Here is an 11,659-nt window from a genome sequence, read left to right as displayed (position 1 = left end):
CTTCTTTGTGAGTCCCTGCCTTCTCCTGCCTCTTCATCCTCCATGCCCCAGCCAATCCTTGGAGTGGGGTCAGGGTCAGGACCTAGAAGTCATGGGTTGGGCCCTTGTCCCTCCTGGAACATCAGTAAGAGGAAATCCTGTTTTGTGGGGACACTTAGTCCTCCCACCCTCATATTCCAGCCCCATAACCCCCATAACCTGGCTTCCCAAACACATACTCCAAATGCTTTATTGTTCTGTTGAGATGCTTACAAATACTGCAAATCCCCCCGCCCAGGGCCCAGCAGCCGTGGCCCAGTGGTGGGCAGGGAGGTGGGCTTAGTGTTAAGGCGTGAAGGGCCGAGGCCAGACAGCTGGTGGCCTGGTCCTCTGCTCTCCATTTCTGTCCCCCTTCCGAGGCTGAAGGGAGGGCAGCCCGACCTCAGGGTCATCTCCCTCTGCTGCCTCCTCTCCTGCTCGGATTCCTCCCCCGGGGCCTCTGAGCAGCCCTCCATCCCTGTCAGAACCCGTCTAGTTGCCTCTCCACTCTGCTTCCCTCCTCCTGCAGTCTCTGGATGTCCAAGCTTCGTCCCTTCTGGCTCTAAGCAAGGCACGAGTGGAAGGGAGAGGGCTGGACTGGGGGGCGGGCAGGTGGGGGGTGTTTGGTCCCTTTCCCCGCAGAGTGAGATGTACAGGGTCCTGGGCTGGAGAGATGGCAGTAAGTACCCTCAGGCCCATGGTTGAAGCATGGGCGGAGCCACAGAGCCACGCCCATGAGTAACCGTGGCGATGAAGCAGTCACTATGGAGATCAGGGTTTGGGGTCTGCAAAAAGGGGATGGGGTTGGGACCTCAAGGATGACACTTGAGGTCTCTGGCCCTTGAACAAAGTAATAACAAAACTGCAGGAGAGCAGGGTAGAGCGGGGCTTGAGAAGTACAGCGCCTGAGCTGTCACCCCACTCTGGATGTGGCTCTCAGCCCCCAAAGCCCCTGCAACGGGGGGGGCTGAGGCAAGAGGGGATCTTTGGCAGATTCTGGTACCATAATTTTTCCTTTGCGAAAGAGAACACAGGCTGGGGAGCACAGGTGCCGGGTCCGAGCCCAAGGCCCACTCTGTGCCAGCGCCGCGGCCCCGGCGGCCCTGGGGTGGGACCCTGAAGGGTTATTGCAAAGTCTGAGTTCCCAGGAGCCGTCCCACTTTCTCTCTGCTGGCTGATTCTTTAGGGGGCCTGAGCTCACGTTCACAGGACCGGCTCCTTACAGAACGGTAGGAAGTCTTGTACAAAAGCCCCAGTGGCACGCCGCCCTCCAGGCCCTCTGGGAGCGCTCCTGCAGGGCCTGGGGCCGCGAGTGCCGCCGTCTCCAGGGGCAGAGCAGCGCAGCAGGCGCTCAGTTCATGAACTGAGTGTAGCCCTCCGCTCCGGTGACGATGACGTCCATCCAGATGCGCATGGCCTCCGCGGACGGGGCCACCATGTAGTACAGCCGGTCGTGGGTCTTCACACAGAAGGTGAGGGCTGGGTTCGGGCTCTGCCCAGGGAGAGAGGACGGGCTAAGGCAGGGCTCACCTCTGATGTTCCATCTGCCCTGGAACTCGAGACGGAGTCCCAAATAGGCCCCAGACCTAGTCCCCACCAGTCACAGGGGCCCCGGGCCGAGATGTTCCCCTCCTCACACCTGGGCTGTCCTTGGAACCTGGCAGGGCCATACGCGGCCACACGGGGGCCCTGTCTCTGGGCACCCGTGGGCAGAAAAGGGAGTAGCAACAGCATCAGAGGGCTGTTCCTGTGAGGACCCGAGCCTCCTCTCAGCACCAGAGGGGCAGAGGGAAAAAGCTGCGAGTGGGGTGCTAGGCCCAGGACCCCGAGGAGCAGAGGTCAGGGCTGAGGCGGCACCAGAGGGGCAGAGGGAAAAAGCTGCGAGTGGGGTGCTAGGCCCAGGGCCCCGAGGAGCAGAGGTCAGGGCTGAGGCGGCACCAGAGGGGCAGAGGGAAAAAGCTGCGAGTGGGGTGCTAGGCCCAGGACCCCGAGGAGCAGAGGTCAGGGCTGAGGCGGCACCAGAGGGGCAGAGGGAAAAAGCTGCGAGTGGGGTGCTAGGCCCAGGGCCCTGAGGAGCAGAGGTCAGGGCTGAGGCAGCACCAGAGGCTTGCGGGGGTGCTGATTTGCATGAGGGCAGAGGGCCCAGGCCTCAAACATCTCCCCTTTATCAGTCCCCTCAGCCCAACCCCGTCCCTGAGAACCCCTTCCTTCCCTCTCAGCCATCCCTTCGGCGCCACCGCCTGCCTCCCCCCAGGCGCAGGGCCTGCTGTCATCTCAGAGGAGGGGGCAGCAAGCGCCTTGGGCCCACAGGGGCTCCCTGCAGCCCCCGCTGGTCCTCCCTCTGGCTCGGGGAAGGGGGGGCTGGAGGGGAGAGTAAAGGGTCAGGGACCAGTAGGGGACAGGAGGTATTAATGGGCAGTAGTCGTGGTTACGGGTAGGTGGGGGAGGGGTACCTCAGTCACCACAGTGAAGCTGAAAAACCTCTTCTGGGAAGGGGAGAGAGGAAGAGAGAGTTTACAGAGAGACAGGAGTGGGTCCGGGACTCGAGAACACAGGCTGGAGGCGGCTGGGCCCACCCCTGCCCTGCAGCCCACTCTCACCTTGGCCGCGCTGCGCAGGTGGTCATAGTACACTTCCTCGATGGCCTGGAAGTAGATGACCCCTTTCAGCTTCGTCTCATGCTTGTCTGCCAAGAAAACAGGGCCGGGCTGAGGAGGCCTGCCATGCCTCAGGCGAAGCTGCCCGCCTGGGAAAGGGGCGGATTCCCAGGACTCCCAAACAGCCCGACAGTGCTCGCTCAGCCTTGCTCAGAATTAGAGAATGCTCCTTAGATCTTCACCGAGATACCACCTCGCACCTATCAGAAGGGCAAAAACACACAACAAACAGCACACTCGGGCAAGTTTGTGGAGAAACAGGTGGCCTAACAGACGACAGGCAGAGCACACAGTGGTGACCCCTCTGGGCGGACGTGACCAAATACCAGGATGCCGACGGTTTGCCCTTCGAGCCAATGACTACGCTTACGAGCACTGACCTTACAAAAGCAAACGTGACTGTTCACCACAACAGTATGTGTAGTCTGGAAACAAACCGAGTGCCCATCGGGTAGAGACTGGTTAGTACATTAGAGTTTAGCACATGATGGGATTCACGGGATCCTGGACCTCTGTTAAATGATACAGAAACATCTCGCGGCCAGCAGTGTTCTCAAGCAAATCGCATGCTGCTGCCTCAGCCCGCCAGCCTCTCTGCTGCTTCCCTCGCTGGGACCCGCTGCCGTCTTGGCTCTGCCCACACCCCAGTCCCCTGCACCGACTGCGAGTTCCATCCGGCCAGCCAGAGCTGCTCCCGGGCCCTTCACCGTAGGCTCTGGGTACACTGGAATGGTCTCCAGCCCATTCCCTTGGCAGACCCCTAAGTGGTCTTCGAGACCCACTGCGAATGTGACCGCTCTGGTGCCCGGTGCTGCCACAGCACGGACGTCCCTCTACAGCACTTACCCTGCTGAACCCACCCTCCTCTACCCGATCCCAGGTCTGCCTCCTCCAACACCAACAACTACGTGCCTGGCACACAGTAGGTGCTCAGTGTGGAATAAACGAGTCCCAGGCACTGGCATCACCAGAAATCAGGGAACCTTCTTTTGGGAACCTATACTCTAGTGGGGAGGAAAGCACAGACATATGGGCATTTATGAGCTACGCGACCTTGGGCTTGGCTGGGAACAGCGAGAGTGCATGTACACGTCGGGGGCCGTCCTGAGTACTAAGTGGTCTGCACCGCGTCTGGCATGGGCCGTGGCCTCTCTGATCACAGGGCAGATGGAGCCTGAATAAGGCAAGGGTTCTACATAGCAGAGGGCGGGGCCCACTCCCAGTAAGGCGGGGCCAGGGAAGGCTTCACAGAGGCTGTATCTGATAGGGACCCCATAGAATAGAAGGAGTCCACCAAGTTAGTGGGAGGAGGGGCCAGGGTAGGGAGAAGGGCAAGTTCAAGGCAGAAGCAGGCAAGTCACACCCAGGGCCCTGATCAGGCCCCAGGCCCATCTCCATCAGACACTTCCCCTTGGGACAAGGATGCAGCCCCTCCCTGGCCTCCAAGCCTGGCCATCCCTCCAACAGCAGCACCTTTCCACCTCTTCCTTCATGGGAAACAGTATGAGCTCCGGCGCCCCCCCCTTCCTTACCACCCACCTCTCCTCATCTTGTGCAATCTGGCTCCCGCCCTGGACGCAGCTCCAATCCCTGAATAGAAGGGCCTCTGGGTCCACGTTATTCTTGGCCCTTCTGCAGTGTCCCTCATCACCGGCCACACTCCCTGCCTGCGAATGTCTGCTCCTTTGGCTGGCTTCCCTCCCCATTTCCGCCCCTCATCAGAACGTGATCTTCTTTCACTTCACAGACATTCAGGAAGGTCATGAATGGCCAGCGCCAGCCCAGCACCTGGCCTGTGGCTTCCGCTTTCCTGCCCCTCCCTCTTTGCCTCCTTCCTCTTCCTCCTTCCCCAGGGCACAGCCCTTTCCCTCTGCTCTGTAGTCCAAATGCCTGGGTTCAGTTTTAGCTCCACAGCTTAGCAGCTGTGAGACTTTGGGCAATTTACTTAACCTCTCTGAACCTATGTTCCTCATCTGTAAAATGGGTATAAAACGGTGCTTCCCACACAAGATGATGAAGAAAAGTCAACGAGATGATGCGTGCAGAGTGCTCAGCACAGCCCCCGGTTCGTGCAGCGCTCAGTATGGCCTGCTATTACTCTCACTCCAGCACATTCCACTTTAACCCTGACCTTTCTCCCAAACTTAGGGGCACTTCAACCTCGACATGCCTAACATGGAGCTGTTCTACCCCAGGCCTGTTTCTCTCAAATGCCCACAGAGTCCTTTCCCAGCCTGGGTGGAAACAGGGAGACACGTGTGACTCTGCCTCTCCTGCCTCCCACAGCCAGGGCCCAGGCAATCAAGGAAGGCTTCTTGGAGAGGGTGGCACTGGTTAGGGACCAGACTAGAGGGAAGGCAGGCACTCCAGGCCTCGGTGTCTCTGGCACCAGACACTTAAGCACTCTCCTACCAGGCTCTGACCAGGATTGCTCTTCCCAGCTTTACGGTTGGGTGGGGCTGGGTGACTGGCTGAGCAGCCCCACTAGTGACCTGAGAACAGACCTCAGCCAGGGCATTTAATGCCCATGGAAGGCGTCACCAAGCTTCTCTTTACCCTCTGCCACTGTGGCCAGCAGTGTTCTAAAAACGCATGCTCTCCAACAAAGGGAACGCTGATGCAGAGGGGAGCAGAGCCCCCACCAACCCAAAGGTACACAGCCCCGTCTCAGGTAAGAAAGGAAACCTTGCGGTTTTGAGCCACTGGCATCTCAGGCCTGGTTGTCCCACGGCACACCCTGGCCTCTCCCAACCTGTGCGCCACACAGCATGCTGTGCTCAGCATGGGAACCGTCCCGAGGGAACTGCAGGGACGGGCGACTACGCCGGAGGCAGGGTGAAGAGCGCAGAAGCAGCACGACGCGCCAGGGGGCCTGTCCCCAGGGCTGTCCCGAGTGCTCCCCAGCACCGCTCAGCTGTTTGTCTCAGAGTCTTTGGGGGAAAGTGCCCAAGGCAGAATCCACGGGACTCCACACACCCACGGAGCCTGGGCGTCCCTACAGCACAGCCATGCTGCCTGGGTTCCCACCGTCTGCCTCCCCAACGGCAAGCTCCACAGGGACAGAGCTGCAGCCACCCTGCTCGTCACCAAGGCCCCGAACAGTGCCCAGAACTCATCCCCAGACTCGGTGATGTTGCCACGTACGTGAACGAACAAAAACCGAAGGCGGCCCAAGACAGCCTGCACACCGTCAGGGAGGGGCGGACAAGCCCCAGCTCAAGCCCCCGGTCCCCCACTGGCAAGCCCGGCCTCCTTCCAGAAGGCCAGCCATCCTGGGTGACAGCCCAAGGGGCCAGGCTCCGAGACGGTGTCATGGGAACTCACCCACGTAATAGGAAAGGGTGCGCTTGAGCCGGTCGAAGACAAACCAGCGCTTCTTCCACGATTTGATCTTGCCGCCCATCTTGACCAAGTAGCCGCGGCAGACCTGGCGAGAAGCAGGAGTGAGGAAGGACCCACAGGTGTAGCCCCCAGACACGCTCCCTGGAACCACACGATCAAAGCCGTCGCCTATGCCCGGGCTTTGGGGGGCTGTGCCCCACACCTCTTCAGGCCCGCACCCCAGGTCCCGGGACGGAGACCTCTGGTGTTATGGCAGGAACTGGGGCCACTATTCCGAGGGCCCAGGAGGTGCCCAGACGACGGGGTCCTCACCCCAGCGCCCCGGGGCCGCGCAGGCCTCGCACCTTGCTGCTAAGAACCACGTGCAGGCAGGTATCGACGCCGTGGCCCGACGACTCAATGTGGGTCTTCAAGTCAAAGTCCTCCTTCCGGATTGGCAGGTAGCGGGTCAGGGGTCGTGCCTGGGAGCAGAGGACAGTGTCAGCAGAGTCTCCTCTCTTCCCCGCCTCACTCCCCTGTCCAGGTCCCTTGGCTTCAGGCCCGAACCCCCACTGCTGCCATCACTCCCTCCCGCCCCCGGGGCTGTCGCTCTGGTTCCACAGCGCTTATGGCAAAAGCAGAGACCTAGCGGGCCTGCATCGATGCAACCCCGGCCTGGGCAAAGGGCTGAGTGGCTCCGTGCCTCCGTTTCCCCACCTAGGACCAAGACACAGCCATCCTTGTCTTGTCCCTGCCCCTCGTCTCCCTCCTGGGCTGAACGGCATAAAGCAAGAGGCCACAGGTGAGCACGCTCTGGGGAGCAAAGCCCACTAAGCAATCCGGCCTCTGACTTCTCATGGGACCTTGCTGCGTCACGTGCCCTCTCTGGGCCTCTGTCTCCTCCTATGTAAAACAAGATAATCACTAAGGTCTGTCCCATCTCAAAAATTCTGGTACCAACTAGAACTCAGTCAACTGCAATGTTTTTCCTGCAACTTCTACATTAGAATAGCCAGAAAAGGAAACATCATAAATTATTTAGAGAAAAACAAAACGCACAGCTTCCAGGAGGTGCCCAGGTGGGCTGGCTGCACCCACTCCCGCAGCAGACACTGGAGTCCCAGCAGCAATGCCTGAGCCCCAGGGCAGGGGGCTACGGGGGAGCTAGACGCAAAGTGGCCACTGACTGAGGCAGGAAAGGGGGACTGGACGCCTGATAGAGGTCCCAAGCACAGAGGTAAAACTCATGAGTTTCTGATTATGTTTTTCTTCGTATTTTTTAGAAAGAGAACGAGAGAGTGAGCATGCAGGGGCAGAGGGAGAATCCCAAGCAGGCTCCGCACTCAGCGCGGAGCCCGACGTGGGGCTCGATCTCATGACCCCGAGATCATGACCTGAGCTGAAATCGAGAGACACTCAACCGATGGAGCCACCCCGGTGCCCCCTGGTTATTTCTTAATCCCCAAACCCAATCCGGGTGGCCTACCCCTTAAAATTCATGTTGTTGCCTCCCAGGACGTCAGGGAGCTGTGGTCACTGCTGGGGAAGATCCCACAGGACCCCCAGCCTGGACAGGGGGTGGCTCTAAGACTTGGGAGGAAGGACTAGCCTGAGACCCACAGGCCCTCACGGCGGGGGCCAGGACCTGAGACCGGAGACATGGGTAGAGCGTCCTATACAACCTAGCTTCTCCCTCCGCCTTCGACCGTTCTGCTCAAATCTTCTGCGTAAAGAAAACGCTCAGGGTTCCTGTCCCAGCATGAGTACAGTTCTCTCTTGGAGATGTAAACCAAATGTCAGTGTGATACCATCTGCTGGAGGGGGGCCTGGAGCTGCCACGCCTGGTGCAGTGAGGGCCAGGACAGCCACGAAACACACGCACACACGCACGCACACACACCCAGCTCTCTGTTCCTGGGGGTTGAATGAGTCCCAAACAGAATCCTGCTTGTCCTGAGCCAACAGCAGTCTCTTCTGGAGAAGAGGCTTTACAGCCCCACAGGGCTACCCCGGGGTACGCCTAGCCCTCCACAGCCCCCCCACCAAGCCAACCGCCCAGCACACCCCAGAGCCCACTTACCTGGGAAAACTGTTTCTCCCGCATCTTGACCTCCTTCTCCACCAGCTGCTGCCTCCTGGCGCTCTCGCTCTGCAGCCGCCGTTCCACCTGCTCGCGCCGCCTCCGCTCCTCCTCCAGGGCCTGCCGCCGGAGCTCCATCTCCCGCTCCTGCCCCCAAAGCCAGGGGTCAGTGCCCGCCGCTGCCCTCTTCCGCCCCTTCCCCCGCTGCCCCTCCTCAGGCTGGGGCGGAGCTGCAGGAGGCACCCACCTCGGGGGGGCAGCCTGGCACGAGCATCAGCCCCAAAACCCACCCTCTGCAAGCACCTTGCGGGGACGGGCACATGCTCTGAAGCGAAGCCATCCCAGCGTCAGATCCGGGCTCTGCCGCCAGGACTGTGAGCCTGACAAAATCATTCACACACACCCCACCCCACCCCACCGTCTCCTCTGTAAACTGGGGCTGAGAGCACCGGCCTTCAGGGATGATGGTGAAAATTAAACGAGATCGTGTACAGAAACGCCCAGCACGGACGCCAGCAGCAAGGAAGCACCAAATAAACAGGGTTCTTACACTTTTCCCTGAATTCCTACCACACGCATCACCGAAGTGACCTCCCCTGCACTGAACGTCAGCAGTCCTTCCCTCATCACTAAGGCCCTCAGAAACCGAATACCAAACGCACGTGGCTCAACTTCACATTTTACGGGGAAAACATGAACTTACAAAAGCCATCCTTTAAAGAGTTTAGAAGCCATTAAATCATCAAACACAAAGCACGTCAGTGACGTTTTATGACCTCATCAACAGTAACAACTTTCACACCGTCCGCTCCTGTTTGCCGCTTCTTCCCAGCTCAAAACTGAGCAGAGTCTCCCTTCTGTCCCTTCGCCAAGAGCTGCTGGTCAAAGCGCCCTCCTTCGATGACGACTAGGGGGCCTTCTTCTCTGGCTGGCCTAGTGGCTGCCTCCTCCCCCAGCTCCCACTCTCCCCTCCAGAGACGCAGCGCACCCGGAGGGTGCAGCCGGACCCCCTCCCGCCTCCCCAGGCTGTGCCCGGGACACCCCCTGTCCCACCTGCAGGCCCGCGTGCCTCCCTCTGCCCCCAGCGCTCCCCGCGGACCCTCCGCCAACACTCCTGCTCTGGCCTAGACACCTGCCTGCTCTTCTAGCCCTACCCCTCGAGCCCCCATTCCCGCCTTTCCGCCCCATCCCCGGGGAAGGAACTGCCACTGGGGGCGACCAGAATCAGAGCTCCCTGGGGCCAGAACACCCACAGAGGCAAACACACAAGGCTGGAAGCCGCCCTTCGCCCTTCAGGGGATTCTTGCTGGATGGCGGTTACTGCTGTGACACCTGCCACGTGGCCAGGCCCCCTCCCCTCGAGGAAGGCAAACCACAGAACGCTCTCTTCCTCAAGGGAAGCTGTCGAGGCTCCTGGGGCAGGGGCAGCCGCCTCACCCGGGACTCCATGAGCCGGCTCTTCTCCGCGTGTGCTTCTTTCAGCAGCTTCTCCATCTCCTCGATCTTGCCCACGTCCAGGCCGCTGGCGCTGGGGGAGAGGGAGAGTGGGCGCATCAAGGGCCCGGCGGGCGGCGGGCAGGGACAGGGCCGGCCCCCGGGGCGCGTACCTGGACATGTTGTCGGGCGAGCAGGCCGAGGTGCCGCCCGTGGAGATGCTGGTCTCCATGCTGTCCGAGCTCTCCAGGCTCAGCGTGTCGTAGGCGTGCTCGCCATCCTCCCCGCGCTCCCGGCCGGCCGGCAGGTGGTGCAGGATGGAGTGGTGCACGAGCGGGGGGAAGCCGGAGGGGCCTGGCGGGAAGGGGGCCGCCCCGTGCAGGGCATCCCACTGGCACTGCGCCTCAGCCGCAGCCTTCTGCTTCAGCTCGGCCAGGCGCCGCCGTTGCTCGTCGATCACCTGCTGTCCTGCGGGAGGGACCGAGCAGTCACAGCGGGGCCTCTGGGGGACACGGGCAGCATCACAGAGGCAAGAGGAGAGCAGGGAGAGGTCAGCACAGGGCCCACCCCCACCGGCTCCCCTAAAGCACCCCCCAGCCCGAGGTCCAGCCGTCCTGCCAGCGCTGCGGGCGCCTGCAGGACTGGCCACGGCCACGTCGTCTGGCTTCAGCGCTCCCTCCGCATCCTGAGCCCCACGGGGCACTGACCCTGCCCGGGCGGTGCCTCTGGCTCAAAACCATCGCCTGAAGGGCAGGGCAGGGCAGGGCCCACGCACCACCCCGCCTGCTGGGGAGGGGAAGGGGCGGCGAGGTTCGCAAGCAGGTGTCCATGCAGCCCCAGCAGTGACACAGAAGCAAAAGCAACACCAGCAGGGAAGACGGAGAGACAAGGCAGAGCACAGCTGGGGCAGGAGCCAGCCGGACAGGCCATCCCAGCTCAGCGGGGGAGCCAGCGGGGGGCGGGGGGGGCGCAAGGACCTGCGCAGGATAGTCATGCAGAGGCCCAGGTGGGGCTGCCTGACCAAAGCAATGCCCCAGTGACCAACGCTCTACCTGCTGGGTTGTCGGCTGGGGGGGGCTCGGCAGGAAGCGACTCGCCTGGTGTGGGGGCCCCGGGCAGAGGGTAGGGTAGAGAGACACAGAGGGGATGAGACGAGGGAGAGGCACAGACATGGGCTTCAAAACAACCAAAATGCACACAGGCAACAAGGACTCCTGGGCCCCAGAGCCGCTGTCTCAGGGAACCACCTCCAGAGCCCATCAAGTGCATCCCCCTGCCTCCAGACAGGGCAATGTCCATCCCGGTTCAGGCCAACAAGCACTCCCTTCTTTGCTGGGCTCTCTGGGAAGGACTGCATGGCCCCAACCCTTAGTCTCTTGATAAATTTCCAGCAAGCTCTTCTTCAGATATTGAATCTGAATGCTTTCTGTGCTTGCCTAGAACTCCATTAAAGCAAAGACACCCTGCGAAAGGTGTGGCGTGGGGGGGCGGCAGATATCCAGGGCCCCCCCAGGGAGAGCAGGGGGGTTGGTCCTGCAGCCACTCACCCTTCTGCTGCAGGGCCAGCTGGCGCTTGGTCTCGATGTCCTGCAGCGTGGCCGCCAGGTTGCGAGGAAGGCTGCCTGTCCCGTTCTGGGCGAGTAGAGCGCTCTGGGGAGGGGGAGAATGGAGCACTGGGACTCAGGGCTCAGAAGACCCCCCTCCCAAGGCTTTCCTGGGCGGCTTTGACCTCTCCCCAGTGGTACAACTTCCGTGTCCCTACCCCCACCATGCCACACACCCAGGCCACCCCCTGTCCTCAGACCTTTGGGGAGGGGCTCCGGCCCAGGGTAGCCACGCTGAGCTGGGAGGAAGAGGAGGAAGAACCAGAGGAAGAGGGGAGGGGGCCGCTGCGGGTCCGAGGCAGGGGGCTGGTAGCCTCACCATCCATCTTGGAGCGGTAAACCTGGAGGGAAGAGATGCTGCCTGGTGAGAGGTCTGGCTCCCCTGCTGGCCACCACCCCCATGTCACCTAGGCTGCCTGTGATCCAGGTCCTGCCCTGGCACCAGGCCTCCCGGGCCGTTTCTAGCAGACAACAGCTTTGAACTTCCTGGGCCACCAGCCCAACAGACGCGTGTTCCTGGCAGCCGCCAAGACTCTTTTCCAGGC

General features: G+C 61.3%; 1 protein-coding gene across 15 annotated transcripts in view; it reads right to left on the bottom strand.

Moving 5' to 3' along the window:
* Window positions 1-213: 213 nt before the first annotated feature.
* The window catches only part of PHLDB1 (pleckstrin homology like domain family B member 1), a 43,431-nt gene continuing 31,985 nt past the window's right edge, over window positions 214-11,659 (bottom strand). For 10 of the 15 annotated variants that reach the window (XM_034665893.1, XM_034665892.1, XM_034665894.1 and 7 more), the window contains 11 exons: window positions 11,315-11,455; window positions 11,058-11,160; window positions 10,563-10,607; window positions 9,684-9,978; window positions 9,514-9,604; window positions 8,077-8,223; window positions 6,362-6,478; window positions 6,000-6,102; window positions 2,619-2,704; window positions 2,472-2,504; window positions 214-1,510 (listed from right to left, as the gene is read on the bottom strand). In XM_034665893.1, the coding sequence (XP_034521784.1) occupies window positions 1,370-1,510; window positions 2,472-2,504; window positions 2,619-2,704; window positions 6,000-6,102; window positions 6,362-6,478; window positions 8,077-8,223; window positions 9,514-9,604; window positions 9,684-9,978; window positions 10,563-10,607; window positions 11,058-11,160; window positions 11,315-11,455 (1,302 nt within the window). In that variant the 3' untranslated portion in view covers window positions 214-1,369. The remainder of the gene's footprint in view (window positions 1,511-2,471; window positions 2,505-2,618; window positions 2,705-5,999; window positions 6,103-6,361; window positions 6,479-8,076; window positions 8,224-9,513; window positions 9,605-9,683; window positions 9,979-10,562; window positions 10,608-11,057; window positions 11,161-11,314; window positions 11,456-11,659) is intronic. The other 5 variants (XM_034665889.1, XM_034665896.1, XM_034665898.1 and 2 more) reach the window with 3 other exon arrangements.

The sequence above is a fragment of the Ailuropoda melanoleuca genome, chromosome 8, assembly GCF_002007445.2.
Source record: "Ailuropoda melanoleuca isolate Jingjing chromosome 8, ASM200744v2, whole genome shotgun sequence".
Lineage (NCBI taxonomy): Eukaryota > Metazoa > Chordata > Mammalia > Carnivora > Ursidae > Ailuropoda > Ailuropoda melanoleuca.
Note: the sequence above shows the minus strand (reverse complement) of the source record. Positions and strands in the feature narration are given on the sequence as shown.